The sequence below is a fragment of the Garra rufa genome, chromosome 2, assembly GCF_049309525.1.
Source record: "Garra rufa chromosome 2, GarRuf1.0, whole genome shotgun sequence".
Classification (NCBI taxonomy): Eukaryota; Metazoa; Chordata; class Actinopteri; order Cypriniformes; family Cyprinidae; genus Garra; species Garra rufa.
The window spans coordinates 5,499,223-5,515,649 of record NC_133362.1 but is presented as its reverse complement, the minus strand read 5'-3'; the positions used below and the strand labels follow the sequence as shown (position 1 = coordinate 5,515,649).

The following is a 16,427-nucleotide window of genomic DNA, read 5'->3' as shown; positions in this document are numbered from 1 at the left end:
TTAAATGTAAAACATCTGGGCAAGTTTAAAAATGCAAAAAAACAGACAGTTGAAACTTGATATAGAATCTGTATATCTTTTTTATAGAGTTCTGTTCACTGTGATTGCGTGTATACGCAAAGTTTTATTTAAATAAATACTTTAAAATAATTTGAGCTTCAGCCTGATTTAATAGCATTTATTTATATATATATATATATATATACACACACACACAAATGTCTTTGGTCAAATTAAGATGTAAAATAAATAGTTTATCCTGTTAAATGCGTTGTATTTTAAAAGATATCAACAAAAAACGGGCAAAAAAAATTAAAAAGCGTTTTTCTCAGGTTTTCAATTGGAAAAAGAGAGCAGATGACCATAATTCAAATGGGTATATCTTTAAAACCGTTCAAGGTTGGGCTCTGAATAGGATATCATTTTAAAGCTTATGGTCTAAAGCAGGGGTCCCCAAACTTTTTTCTGAGCGGGCCACATCATTTTCTTTTCTTTAATGGGGGGCCGGGTTGGTTTATAAAATAAAGTTCCATGGGCCGACTATTATTGACTGACTTATTATTATTATTATTATTAATTTATTATGATTTTACCTGTATTTATTATACCTTTTAATGCTAGAATAGTTTATTATTTTTTATGTACCAGACAGATAAATGATTATTTCTTTTCAAAAGATATACAGGTGCTTCTCAGTAAATTAGAATGTCATGGAAAAGTTCATTTATTTCAGTAATTCAACGCAAATTGTGAAACTTGTGTATTAAATAAATTACATTTACATTTATTCATTTAGCCGACGCTTTTATCCAAAGCGACTTACAATTGGGAATACAAGTGATTCATCCTAAGGAGGCAGATCAACATAGGAAGTGTTCAAAAATACCATATATCAGATCAAATTGAATGCACACAGAGTGAACTAGTTTAAGTGGTTCTTTTGGTTTCTTTAATTTTGATGATTTGGCTCACATTTAACAAAAACCCACCAATTCACTATCTCAACAAATTAGACTATGGTGACATGCCAATCAACTCAAAACAACTGCAAAGGTTCCTGAACCGTCAAAATGGTCTCGCAGTTTGGTTCACTAGGCTACACAATTATGGGGAAGACTGCTGATCTGACAGTTGTCCAGAAGACACAAACATTGATTGCCAAAGAAGCTGGCTGTTCACAGAGTGCTGCATCCAAGCATGTTAACAGTAAGTTGAGTTGAAGAAAAAAAGTGTGGAAGAAAAAGATGCACAACCAACCGAGAAAAACTTGTTCAATCGCGATGACACATTACGTTGAATGTACCATTCTGTTAGTGAATTTAACAAATAATTATACCTATGTTAATAACTAAGGGAAATTTTAGTTTGAAAGCCAACGTTTATCATCAAATACCGACATGATATAAGTAAAACATATTTAAAATTACATTTTCAAAATATGTCTCTGGCATTGTTCAGAGAGCCGGTCAAAATGCAGGGGCGGGCCGCATTCGGCCCCCGGGCCTTAGTTTGGGGACAACTGGTCTAAAGCTTATATACAAAAATCTCAATTTTGCTGGATCAGGTCACATATAAAGCTGTCGGTTTACACTACAAATGCAATGCAATAGATCAAATCTGCGAAATGCATGTTTCTCCTCCAGAGGTTTGCGTGATTTGGTACTCTATTTCTACCTGTAAAACACCTTAGACTGAATATTAGTGATTTGGCATTATTATATTGATGATCTTTTTTCAATCCCTAGGTGATTATCGAGGTGACTGAGATGCTACACAACGCCAGTCTGCTGATCGACGACATTGAAGACAGCTCAAAGCTGCGGCGCGGTTTCCCGGTGGCCCACAGCATCTACGGCGTGCCGTCGGTCATCAACTCGGCCAACTACGTCTACTTCCTAGGCCTGGAGAAGGTGCTGACGCTAGCGCACCCCGAAGCCGTGCACGTGTTCACCCGTCAGCTGCTGGAGCTGCACCGCGGCCAGGGTCTGGACATCCACTGGCGGGACACCTACACCTGCCCGAGCGAGGCCGAGTACCGCGGCATGGTGCTGCAGAAAACCGGCGGCCTCTTCGGCCTCGCCGTGGGCCTCATGCAGCTCTTCTCCGACTGGAAACGAGATCTCAAACCGCTTTTGGACACCCTGGGACTCTTCTTCCAGATACGGGACGACTACGCCAACCTGTACTCCAAAGAGTACAGCGAAAACAAGAGCTTCTGCGAAGACCTGACGGAAGGCAAGTTCTCGTTCCCCACCATTCACGCCATCTGGTCGCAGCCCAAGAGCACGCAGGTGCAGAACATCCTGCGGCAGCGCACCGAGAACGTGGATATCAAACGCTACTGCGTGGACTATTTGGAGAAGGTGGGCTCGTTCGCTTACACCCGTCAGACGCTGATCGATCTGGAAGCCGAGGCCTATCGGTTGATCTCGGAGCTCGGGGGGAATCCTGAACTGGAGGCCTTGGTGCAGCATCTGAGTCGCATGCATAAAGAGCCAGAGGGCGGAGCTTTGACCGGCCAATCAAAAGAGCTCGGAGGCGGAGCTGCAGCCGGCCAATCGAAACAATGAGTTTGCGCTGTGATTTAAACTGTACTGTTACTTTGACTCCACAGCACATCGCCTTCAGTCTAAAGTCTGTTTAGTTTCATTTATATTTCGTGCCGTTGTAACTGAAGTGTAACAGGAACTCTTAGAAATATTTGTTCAGTATTTGGTGTTAAAATGACAATGTACTGTAATCTGCATCTAACAGCGACAGATGCTGCTTGTTACAAAATAAATGACATAAACAGTCAGATAAAACCATATTGTTTAAACAACAAAATTTCACCACAAAATCAAAGCAAAATAAATTGTGCTAAAACAATTACGCCAATTTTATGGTTCTTTACCTTACCTATAAATGTATATGTATGAAGAGTTCATTTGCAAAAATAGATGATTCTGTTTTTAACAAATAAACTAAATAATAAATAAAACAATAGAAACAACAAAAAAATTATTTTTTGCAAATAAACTCTTCATATATATATATATATATATGGTGACTATTTTCATGACAGTTATTTGAAATAATAATAATTGTTTATAATATTATTAATTTTAAAATGCAAAAAACCATACAAATGATTATCACTAATACTTCATTAACTGTCAGAAATACATTGTTTTGCTTTTTCAAAAGTCAATTTATGCTTTTTTTGGCATTGTACAATTATTTTCATGACAATAATAATAATAATAATAATAACCACAATTAATTTAAGATATTATTATTATTTTTATTATTATTATTATATTTAAGTGTCTGTTGTGCTTCCTTTAGTCATATTTAAATCAATCTAGTGAAAATCTAAATGATAATCACCACTGTGAATAATTAAAAAGGTCAAGACACAATTTGGAGGCAGAATATTCTTAATTGTAATGATATTTTGACAAGAAATGCATTTAAGCAAATGGAAACTTCTACAATTATTTACATTCAAAAGTTTGGGATCATTACGATTTTAAACGTTTTTTTTTTTTTTTTAAGATGTTTCTTCTGCTCATCAAGGCTGCATTTGTTTGATAAAAAAAAAATAGAAAAAAATATAATATTGTGAAATATTATTTAAATTTACAATAACTGTTTTCGATGTAAATATATTTTAAAATGTAATTTATTCCTGTGATACAAAGGTGAATTTTCAGCATCATTACTCTAGTATTCAGTGTCACATGATCCTTCAGAAATCATTCTAATATGCTGATTTATTATTTATTAATTTTTTAAAACAGTTGTGCTGCTTAATATTTTGTTGGAACCTGTGATTATATTTTTGCAGGATTCTTTAACAAATAAAAAGTTGAAAAGAACAGCATTTATTTAAAATAGAAATATTTTGTAACAATGTAAACTACCATCTAAGTCATTTTTATTCTTTCTTTTTTGAAGGAAATTAATACTTTTATTCACCAAGGATGCTTTAAATTAATAAAAAGTGATAGCAAATATTTAGATTGTTAGAAAAGATTTAGATTTTGAATAAATTCTTGTATTCATCAAGAATCCTGAAAAAAGAAGCACGTTCCATGAAAAAAAAAAAAAAAATCTGTTTCCAACATTGATAATTCTAATAATAAATCAGCATATTAGAATGATTTTTGAAGAATCATGTGACAGTGAAAACTGAAGTAATGGCTGATAAATTTAGCTTATAATAAATTATATTTTAAAATATATTATTATAGAACACCATTATTTTAAACTCTAATAATTCTTCTGTATTTTTGATCAAATAAATGCAGCCTTAAAGAGTGTATAAAATTTTTAAAAAAAATTAACAATCTCACTGATCGCAAAATTCTGAGCGGTAGGGTTTTTTGTTATGATTTTGGTGTGAAATGTGACATTTGTTGTGAATTCTATTTCTCATTAAAATATTATTAAACAAGAGATGAATGTCTTTTGCCAGGTGAATAGTGTAATGGCATCTAAACCTGTATGTTGTTGATTTGTGTCTTATCGGGTGCTGTGACAGTGACAAGGCCTTACGTTCATCAGTGGATGCTTAAACACTCCTTCAAGTTAATGTCCTTTTACATTTTTGCAGCTGATATTTATCGGTCACATGCTCAAATACCTCTGAAATAGTGAACAAATATGAGATCTCACATGTTTGATTAATGACAGGTCAGTCACTGGGTTTTACCTTTGAACAAATACTGTTGTGTGTGCGTTTATCAGATTTCACCATTATATTTGCTTTTTTTTTTATTATAACTATTCTATGAATAAACACTTTCATACACTTCAGTCTCCTGCAAATGTGTTTTGTGATGTTGTTCTTTTCATCAAATCAGAGAAAACTCTTTATCTACTACCAGTCAAAAGTTTTGGAACAGTAAGATTTTCTCTTCTCTTCTGCTCACCAAGCCTGCATTTATTTGCATTTATTCAAAGCACAACAAAAGCAGTAAAATCTGGAAATATTTTTACTACTGAAAATAACTGCTTTCCATTATATATGTTTTAAAACATAATTTATTTCTGTGATCAAAGTTACATTTTTAGCATCATTACTCCAGTCACATGATCCTTCAGAAATCATTCTAATATTTAGATTTGCTTCCTTAAAAGCATTTATTCAAACAGAAAACAGTTATTTTAAATAGTAAAAATATGAAGAAAAAAAAGTTACTGTTTTTTTTCTGTTCTTTGGATCAAATAAATGCAGGCTTGGAGAGCAGAAGAGACCATCTTAAAAATAAAAAAAATCAACATGACTGGTAGTGTATTGCATGCATGAATAGATTTACTTTATGAATAATTGTGTTATGCATTTTGGTGTACTATGTTTACCAATTTTTCCAAGTCATTTGCATTTTCAGGTCTGATCTTGCATCTTATGAAAAGATAGAACACAATCAACCACTTAGTGGCGCAAAAGACAAAAGCAACAGAGCAGGGCAATAAGAGTCAGGTTTTATTCATCTCATTACATTATGCTGCTTTGTTCTTGCCATTTATGCATGTTATATAAATGCATTTGTAGAATAATTGTTCTGAACTGTACTGAAAACAGAAAATGAAATCTGTTTAAAGATGAATATGCTCAAACGAATTAATGTATAGTTAGAGGTTTGTTCAAGTAACTAACACTACTGAAGTGTTTTGATGATGCTTCAAATCTAAAAAGCACCATTTCTTGACTTAGGATTTGTTTACTTAATTGACTGACAGCCGTAACAGACATATAACGAAAGGATGAAAAATAAATCATTTGTAAATACAGTTTAAAGCTAAAACCCCCAGTAGGAGTCGGTAAGTCACTAGTTTTTAATGAGCGAGTCATTTGAGTCGATTCGTTCAAACACGCGATTCATTCAGTAAGGAAATGAATACCTTTAATGGCAAATACGTAAAGCAAAAACATACAATATTGATTGATTGATTGATTGTCATTTTATTTCAAATATGCAAGAAACATGTCAACAAGACAGCAAAAAAAAAAAAAAAAAACAAAAAAAAAAACAACGATCTTCCTATATATATTCTTTTTCTTTCTTTTTTTTCTTCTTAGCATATTTGAAAAGGAGTGGGAAGAAGTTTTCACTTTTTTAATCCCACCCCCTCTCACTAAATCATACAGTTAAAGGAAAACAAGTTACTAGTTAGTATTTACTAGAGCTGAAGTATATACATACATATACTGTATACAAACATATACACCCCCAAACATATACACAGATATATACATATACCTGCACATAAATACACACACATATACATACACATCTTTATATATGCAAATATACATACACATATACAAACATACCCACATACATAATACATACAAATTTCCATATATACATAAACATCCATATGCCCTATTCACAAGTCTTCATCCATAAATGCTCAAACAGCACAAGCATGAACATACATAGATGCACAAACAGCCACAACATCTCCACCTTACCACCCAATTTCATACTTATACTGTTGGAAAACCATCTGTTTATACCTTTTTTTGAACTGTATTATGTTTGGACATTGCTTTAACTCCACATTCAAACTGTTCCATAGCCTCACCCCACAAATTGATAAGCTGAAACCTCTTATAGTTGTTCTGTTTCTAAGCCTTTTGAAATTAAATTGTCCCCTTAAAGTATAATGCCCCTCTTTTGAATCAAATAATTGTTGAATATTCCCTGGAAGCTTATTACTTTTAACCTTATGCATTATTTGTAAAGTTTGATATTGTACAATGTCAGTAAATTTCAACATTTTTGACTGTAGAAAAAGTGAATGAGTATGATCCAGGTATCCAACCTTGTGAATGATTCGCACTGCTCTTTTTTGAAGAACAGTTAATGGGTACAGTGTGCTCTTATAATTATTGCCCCAGACTTCAACACAGTAGGTTAAATATGGTAATACTAGTGAACAGTAGAGAATGCGGAGTGAGTTATGATCAAGAAATGATTTTGCTTTATTAATTACTGAGATGCTCCTTGATACTTTATTTTGAAGATGTTTAATATGTGATTTCCAATTCATTTGATCATCAATAGTGACTCCAAGGAATTTTATTTCAGATACTCTCTCAATAACCACCCCGTCAATTGCTATATGTACCTTATCATTTCTATAATTTCCAAACAGCATAAATTTTGTCTTAGACAAGTTTAAAGACAATTTATTATAATCAAACCATGTTTTTAATTTGATCATTTCTTTCATAATGACCTCCTGCAATTGCCTTAACTCATTTCCTGAACAAAAAATATTAGTGTCATCAGCGAATAGAACTAATTTCAATATCTTAGATGCCTTACACATATCATTGATATATAAAATAAACAATTTTGGCCCCAGTACTGACCCCTGGGGGACCCCACAAGCAATGTCCAGACATGAAGAACAGCAATCCCCCAATTTCACAAACTGACGCCTCATATTTAGATAACTCTTGATCCAATCTAGTACTACTCCCCTGATGCCATACGACCGTTCTAATTTAAAAATTAATAGATCATGATCAATTGTGTCAAATGCTTTTTTTAAATCAATAAATAATCCTAGTGCAAAATGTTTCTTATCAATTGCATTTGTGATTTCCTCTACAGATTCAATTAATGCAAGAGATGTGGATCTATTTGAGCGAAAACCATATTGACTTTCAGCTAGTAGCTGGTGCTTTTCTAAAAATGCATCTAATCTGCTATTAAATAGTTTTTCTAGTATTTTTGAGAACTGTGGTAGTAAAGAAACTGGCCTATAGTTTGTGAAGTGGTGTTTGCTCCCGGTTTTAAACAGAGGTATAACTTTGGCTATTTTCATTGCATCTCATTTCATTGCATTTTATTGTGTTTAAAATGTAAGTAACTTAATATTAAGCAATTGTGATAGTGGTTTTATACAACATTTTGATCAACGTTTGCAATCCGTGTTAATATATTTTATTTTATTATTTTTAATTCTAATTATTTTAATGAAAACAACGCCACAGACCGTTCAAGGCTGTTTAGGTTTAACGTCGCGGTCAATGATTTCGCCAATAACATGTTGAAAATACCCCTTAGAAATTAAACACAACAAAAATAAGCTATGTTTACATTCAGCCTGTCAAATAACTTAAACGATGCTGTTTGATTATGGGCGCAGGATTGCTATGTTCATATGGTGGTCTAATAGATTTTGATTTAACTCACCTGAAAAACCATCCGCTGCTTTAGTATTAGCTCAGCCTCTTCTCATCTCAAACACGGTCCTCAGCTTTCAATATGAATAAAAGCTAAACATTTTACCCGAAAACACAATATTACAAGGGTAATGGATTGTTGTGGATGAGTGCAAAACTAGCTGCAGCTGCAGACCGTCAGCTTGATGGGTTGTTTGTGTGCTGATGAGTCTTGAGTTGAATCAAGTGATTGGCGAACCATCATTTCAGATCGGTACTATAGGAGCGCGGATCACGAATCAATCAATTCGCAAAATGATTCGGTACCCGCTCTGAAGCTCTAAATCAAATGATCCGCGATTTAAACTCCCGATCTGAATCAAAACGCAAAGGTCGGATCTACATCCAATGATTCTTGAACCCCTGATTTAAAGGGGTCCTATATGCTTGTTCACATTTTGAACTTTAGCCGGTGTATGGTGTGTGTGTTTAGGCATAAAAACATCTACAAATTTACAAATCACAAAGTTACTAATCTCAAAGTCCCTTTTCAAAAACTACAATGAATGGCTCCTTTGAACTACAGCGTTTGTTTACCGGATGTTATTACATCACGACGTAAATTCTGCCTATGGAAATTCAATTCGTTGGTGGGTGGATTTGCATAACTTTAGCCATGTATTATGGACAGCCATTTCTGGGATGCTTCGGCGAGCTACAGGTCGGCTCGTATAAACGCCAGCTTTGACTAAAGTGTCCGTGAACTGCTCTGGTAGCCGTGCTGGAGCCGCACCATTGACGTGTGCGGTATAGGGGGTCGAAACACAGGCAGAGCCATGGCTGATGTAAACACGAACATTGACTAGTGATCATCCCTGGACACGTCGGAGCCGCGTCGTAGATGTGCAGTGTGTGGTAAGACATTTATTCATCATACAGTGTAGATAGCTTCACTAGCCTTATGGTTTCGAGCATGTGAGTAAATAAATAAATGAGCACAATAATGATAATGTCATATATCTGCAATCTTGCAGGCTGACGATAGGACCAACAATACCGTAGCATTTTATTTACTTAAAAAAGTCCCGATCTGAATCAAATGATTCACGATACTCTATTTAAAGTCCCGATCTGAATGAAATGATTCCCGATCCCCGATCTAAATCAAATGATTCACGATACTCTATTTACAGTCCCAATCTGAATCAAATGATTTCGCGATCCCCGATCTAAATCAAATGATTCACGATACTCTATTTAAAGTCCCGATCTGAATCAAATGATTCCCTATCCGCGATTCCCGATCTAAATCAAATGATTCATGATACTCTATTTAAAGTCCCGATCTGAATCAAATGATTCGCGAACTGCGATTCCCGATCTAAATCAAATGATTCACGAACTGCGATTCCCGATCTGAATCAATTATTCGCAATTCCCGATCTAAATCAAACGATTCACGATCTGCAATTCCTGATCTGATTCAAATAATTTTGCGATCCGCGATCCCCGATCTAAATCAAATGACTCACGATACTCTATTTAAGGTCCTGATCTGAATCAAATGATTTGTGATACGCGATCCCCGATCTAAATCAAATGATTCACGATACTCTATTTAAGGTCCTGATCTGAATCAAATGATTTGTGATACGCGATCCGATTGGAGCTTCAAAACAGTGAATCATAGTTATTATTTACCTGATTCAGGGTTTTGAAAAGCTCCGTTTCACCCATCACTTTACGTCCTTTTTAAAATCATTACAAGCGATGTGGAAACTTCCTATCAAGCTCTTAGCGAGGCCTACATACAGTACTGCATATTTAAACCTTCAAATGACTAAAGGTATTAAAACTGTATTAGACTTCAAACGGAGTCTTTGTCAAGCCAACATACTAGGTTGTCTAGTTCTTCAGTTTATATTTAATATACTTTTAATGCATTTTTAAATGTTGGAATTTTAAAACATGCCAGGATTCGTTTGGAATGAATTATGGGATTATATAATTCTGACTCCAGACGGTGGCATTAAACTGAAATGATCTGCATTAAGAGAAACCAGAGGCCTGTGTTGTCAAAACTGCTAAGAATAGTTTGTGGACAAGCTCTTAGTGCTCATCTCTCCATCCGTTCACTAAAAGCACTGAGAATAGCACGCAGAAACAGATGAATGACTTCGCTCAGGTTATTCCGAGGCCGTTTCTTCAGCTCTTGTGGGCATCTTTTTCCTTTACAGACGATTCAGGGAATACTATGAAAGGGCGTTCGCTGAAAAGAAGAGGAGATGTGGAAAAACATCCAGCCTGAGCATCATATCTCATTTCAGTTTTATATAATTTCTTGACTCCATGTGGAGAGAAACGATGAGAAAGTTTGGCACATACCAGCGCGCAGCATGAACTATGAGCTCACTGCTGACATTCCCATGTTTGAGGTAAATCTGGATGCAGTGACGCATTAAACATGAAACAAACCACATTACAACATTTGATTTTAGCTCCCTAACCTCTTATCACCTCCCGCCAACAGTGTTTTTTTTTAAAGCTTAACAGCAATAATATGAAACACTTGTTCACCAGAGACTTTAATATCCAAGAATCTTACTAAAGTCCCAGAATTGTTAGTTAAACTTGACATTTTAAGGCAAAACACTAAACTGTTTTTCGTGCAAAGGTCAATTTTGGGCTATTGTGCTTACATAATACATTACATACATTTCAGGCTAGTGGAAAGAAAACATCTAAAATATATCTTTAAGTGTTTATTTAATTGCACATGGGTTTGTTCATATATAAGAAATTTGATTTTATGTCCACGGAAAGCACATTAAATGTAAGTAAAGTGTCTACTTTAAAGATTTCAAATACGTTTTTGGAGAATAAAATTCAAAATCTGGTTGTAATAATGTTACATTGTCATTCAGTGTAACACGATATTTATGTATCGATTCAAACTATGTGCAAATTCTGACGTGTGCATATTAAAATTAAATTAAATTAATTAAATTGTATTGTGTTTTAAATGAGTGAAAAATTTTTTACTGACAAATTGGGAAAAACCTAGGATAGTGACAAATAATAAAAAAGTAGAATTACAACTAATTATTATTTGGGGTGAAAGTAATTCATCTTTTAATGTCATAAATTGATTTTTGTTGTAAATATGACTAACAAGATTGTTATACTGGATGACATTTTAGTGGGTATCTTCAGTAAATTAGGGAAAATGCTCTGAAAAACAAAAATGCAATTAAATTAAACAGAAAACAATTATATATATATATATATATATATATATAGAAAAACAGGGTGATAAAAAAAATTCTAAATCCAAAATTCCAAACTTTCAACTCTAGAATGTCAACAAAATCAAACAAGAATTTTGAACCTGGTTTTCAAGGTTATTTTCGTAAATGAAAATGATCAGAAGACATTTTTGTAAACTGAAATAAAACCATCAAAATAAATGAAAAACTAAAACAAAATGAAACAAACAACTTTTATTGAAAAACTAAAATAATAATTATCAAAAATAAATAATGTTTTTTGTAATCATTACGTTCTCACCCAGTGGTGAAAAAAATAATAAAGACTGCAACCTGAATTGTTAATAAAACTAATAAAAACTAAACTAAATTATAATGCAAAAATTTGAAAACTGTATTAAAATAAAATGAATTTTAAAAAGCAAAACTATAATAACCTTGCTGGTTTTTCCTGTGCTCAGATTCTTATTCTAGATATGTATGCACATTAATGTATCAATGCATTATTTGCATTTATAAACAATAAACTGGTGTACGGTGACATCTTTTAGAGACATTTTACACTGTACTCACCTGTAGTGTCTTGCAATGTGGATTTGTCAGCACACAGACACATTTGCATCCTGTTGTAATGTTTTATTGTTCATAAATGAACGTTTCAGTGTAACAATTTTGGCTTCCAGCTAAGATAAAAGCGGTGAAAAGGATGTGCGTGCTTTGCGACTTCAAGAACTCGCAGCGATAAAGCAACAAAGACATTTAATAAGAGGAAGAACAGGTAAAGCTGCCCTGGCGATTCTCAAACCCTGTGTTTATTTGACATCTGGTGGTGGATCTACAAAGCCGGTGTGTGAAGGAGACCAATAACAGAGCAGGCTTATAAAGGACAAGTAAACATGATTAGTGTCTCGTATTGACGTGTGGGGGAAAATGTCAAGAAAACAAGAAGAGAAATCTCCAACCCGTCAGTCGAGTGTCTCACTGTGAACATGCACAACGTGGACGTGGATGTGGTGTCAGTGTTCGGTCCAGGCGCAGCCACAGGGATCGCCGCAGTTTCTCTTTCTGTCCCAGAGCGAGCGCAGCTCCTGAGCCGAGTGTTGCGGCGATGACAGCATGTCCACGTAACACTCCTTCTCACACAGCCAGCCTGAATCCTGATCAACACACGTTACATTACAACTGGGGTCAAAAGTTTACATCCCCCTTTCAGAATCGGCAAAATGTTAATTATTTTAGCAAAATAAGAGGGATCATACAAAATGCATGGTATTTTTTATTTAGTACTGACCTGAAGAAGATATTGCACATAGATGAAGTTGACGTATAGTCCACAAGAGAAAATAACAGCTGAATAGATAAAAATGTTTGAATCTTAATACTGTGTTGTTATCTGAATGATCCACAGCTGTGTTTTTTTATTTAGTGATAGCTGTTCATGAACTCATGTCCTGAACAGTTAATCTGCCCGCTGTTTTTCAGAAAAATCCATCTTGTGTTTTTTAATAATAATTAGGGCCGGGACTTTAACGCGTTAATTTAGATTAATTAATTACACAAAAATAACGCGTTAAAATTTTTTAACGCATTTTAATCGCACTAAGTTTTGCACCGCGGAACGTTTCTCACTGGATGAGATTAGGCGGACCGATTATACTGGAGCACAAACTAGCGTGGTTCAGACAAGCCAAAGACGTCCGTCCTAAATAGTAATGTATGTCCCAAATCGTAGTATGTTTAAAAAGTATTCCAAAGATTCCCGGATGGTCTACTACTTAACGATCAATGCACACTTTTAACTGCTAATATTGCCCGCAACACACTGCGCCGTGAACTAGGATTCGATTAGAACTACAAACACGCATAAAAAGTGTTAAAAAACTACAAACATGGAGGATATACGCGACCAACGGACAGGTAGAGAAAGGGGTTTGAGTGATAAATAATCAGTGTGTAACCTGATAAAAACTATTTTTTAAATGTTATCCGCATTATATTCCATGTGCAGCAACTTTTATAATGATAGGTTTGGTCATTAACGTTTAAATGCATAATTAAGCAAACACAAGAGCAGAGTTCTCGGAATGAAAGACTCGTTAAAGAACGTGCCTCTTGCTACATTTAATGGCAATATTGTACTGGTCTGGTGGACTTGGTTGAACAAAAATAAGCAATATTTTGTTGCTTAAGCTTATGTATTGAGTCATTATTCAATGGTATACTAAAAATCCATGTAAAATTCTTAATTCTCACTGTTCTCAGGTCAAATATTTACATGCGATTAAAATGCGATTAATTTCGATTAATTAATTACAAAGCCTCTAATTAATTAGATTAAATTTTTTAATCGAGTCCCGGCCCTAAACTTTGCACTGGAGCCTCTGGAACTTCAAAACATTTAGATATGGTCTTATAGCACTTTCCTGACTTGTGAGCAGCCACAATGCGCAGCCGCAGGTCCTCAGTGAGCTCCTTTGTCTAGCCATGACTGTTTTTCTGTTGAGTTGATTAAAACAGCTGTTCCCAATGAATCAGGCTAATTAGGATGCTTTAGAACAGCTTGGACTATTTGGAATGGTATAGAACTTTGGATTTTCCCATAGACTGTGACAGTTTGCAAAGGGTATGAATAATTTTGGACATGCCACTTTTTGTTCAAATGTAAATAAAAGCTGAGAAATATATTTTTTTTTTCCACAATGATGCCTCTTGTACAGTGTACAGAGTGAAAAAATTCTTACTGACAAATTGGGAAAAACCTAGGATAGTGACAAATTTAAAAAGAAATGTAGAATTAGAACTAATTATTATTTGGGGTGAAAGTAGTTCATCTTTTAATGTCATAAATTGATTTTTGTTGTAAATATGACTGACAAGATTGTTACACTGGATGACATTTTAGTGGGTGTCTTCTGTAAATTAGGGAAAATGTATAATATTTATTTTGGCTGTGAAAACAAAAACAAAAATGCGACTAAATTAAACAGAAAACCTTTTATTTATTTTATTTATTTATTTAAAAAAAAAAAAAAAAAAAAACAGGGTGATAAAAAAAAATTCTAAATCCCAAATTCCTACTAAAATGTCAACAAAATCAAACAAGAATTTTGAACCTGGTTTTCAGGGTTATTTTCGTGAATGAAAACGACTGATCAGAAATTTTTTTGAAATAAAATAAAACCACCGTTTTATTATCTTTTGGGAGAGGCCTGTGACATTTCCGGTCAAAGAAAACTTGCTGGGTGAATAAAAGTAACTTTAAGTCAGAATTTGCCAGGGGTATGAATACTGTTGGGTTTGACTGTATATATATATATATATATATATATATATATATATATATATATATATATATATATAATAAAATGTTGCATCCATGTGATCCAAAGTAAAGCAAAAACAGTACAATTTTGAAATATTTTGACTTAAAATATGTGTTTAGTATTTTCATATATTTTAAAATGTAATTTTTTTTCTGTGATTTCAAAGCTGAAATTTTAGCATCATTACTTCAGTCACATGATCTTTTAGAAATTATTCTAATATTGTTGCTGCTTAAATTTTTTTTTTTTTTTATTATTATGTTAAAAACAGCTGAGTAGATTTGTTCAGGCTTCTTTGATGAACAGAAAGTTCAGAAGTTCAGCATTTATCTGAAATAGAAATCCTTTGTAACATTATAAATGTATTTATCATCACCTTTTGATCAATTTAAAGTATGAATGGTTTAGTGTATAATGTTACAAAAGCTTTTCATTTCATATAAATGCTGGTCTTTGGATCTTTCTATTCATCAAAGAATACTAAAAAATGTACTCAAATGTTTTAAATGCTGATGATAATAATAACAATAATCAGAAATGTTTCTTGAGCAGCAAATCAGCATATTTGAATGATTTCTGAAGGATCATGTGACGCTGAAGACTGGAGTAAAGATGCTGAAAACCCAGCTTTGATCACAGAAATAAATTACATTTAAAAAAAATATTCAAATTTTACTGAGCAGAAGAAACGTAAAAAAAAAACATTAAAAAACCTTACTGTTCAAAAAAATAAAATAATCAGCAATCAAAACAACAGTCGGTTGCAACTAAAAAAAAAAAAGTATTATATTTTTCACCTGATATTTGCGAGGTCCAACGGCAGCCATCCAGATGCCCATGCTCACATCCTCACCCTGTAAAATAGCATTTATATCCTGAAAAACATCATAAAGCTACTGTATACATCATCAGCAGATGAGCCATTTAGCCGCATTTCTCTTGGTTCAGTGACAAATAGATTAGAGACTCAACGTCCAGAACAAATGTGTGATATTTAGAGCGAATGAAATCGTTACTGCCGTATCTGCAAGCATTGATCTCATCTTCACTAAACTCAGACATGGAGAACAAAAGACGCCATCAAATCAATGCTCTGCTAGGAAAAGAAATCATCACTTATCAATGAGCTGCTGATGGTGGCACGCATAGATTTCAGTTCATTGAAGTTTTGTATTATCATACAGCTGCATGCTGGGTAATTTCAACAGGCAATCACATCATATTTTTAACTGTAAGTGACATGAGGATTACGGAGATAAAAAAAAAAAAAAAAAAAAAAAGAGTACGGGACGGGACCTGGTAAGCTTTGAGATGTTGAGAATTGCTGGCTAGCCACTCCACCAGATCCCTAGACACCACATATCCAGATCCACAGGCGAACGCTGGATAAGCTGGACTCGCGTACTCCAGCTCCTGCCATTTACCAACACGATCCACGGCCCAATTCTGCCTGAAACTGATAAATATTCACAATAAGACAATAAGATCAAATATCCTATCAAGTTCTAGCGATATGCTGATAAACAAATGCAAATGATTCTTTTAGCAGAAAAAGGTTGTCACCAAAAAATTTTAAATATATCAAATAAGTTATAGAACTATAAAAATGATATATATAAAACTGCAAAATAAAATCTTTAAAAAATTGAATTTTAGATAAAAGGCATATTA

The 16,427-nt window shown here is 33.9% G+C and overlaps 2 protein-coding genes across 3 annotated transcripts in view; one reads left to right on the top strand and one right to left on the bottom strand.

Annotated features, from left to right (window-relative positions):
* Positions 1-4,785, top strand: part of LOC141326111 (geranylgeranyl pyrophosphate synthase-like) — a 44,998-nt gene extending 40,213 nt beyond the window's left edge. For both annotated transcript variants that reach the window (XM_073834813.1, XM_073834812.1), the window contains exon 4: positions 1,746-4,785. In XM_073834813.1, coding sequence (XP_073690914.1) covers positions 1,746-2,570 — 825 coding nt within the window. In that variant the 3' untranslated portion in view covers positions 2,571-4,785. The remainder of the gene's footprint in view (positions 1-1,745) is intronic.
* A 7,281-nt stretch (positions 4,786-12,066) lies between these two features.
* Positions 12,067-16,427, bottom strand: part of b3galnt2 (beta-1,3-N-acetylgalactosaminyltransferase 2) — a 25,697-nt gene continuing 21,336 nt past the window's right edge. Inside the window, exons 8-10 of the mRNA XM_073833650.1 lie at positions 16,053-16,212; positions 15,554-15,610; positions 12,067-12,590 (exon numbers count right to left, since the gene is read on the bottom strand). Of these exons, the coding sequence (XP_073689751.1) occupies positions 12,450-12,590; positions 15,554-15,610; positions 16,053-16,212 (358 nt within the window). The 3' untranslated portion in view covers positions 12,067-12,449. The remainder of the gene's footprint in view (positions 12,591-15,553; positions 15,611-16,052; positions 16,213-16,427) is intronic.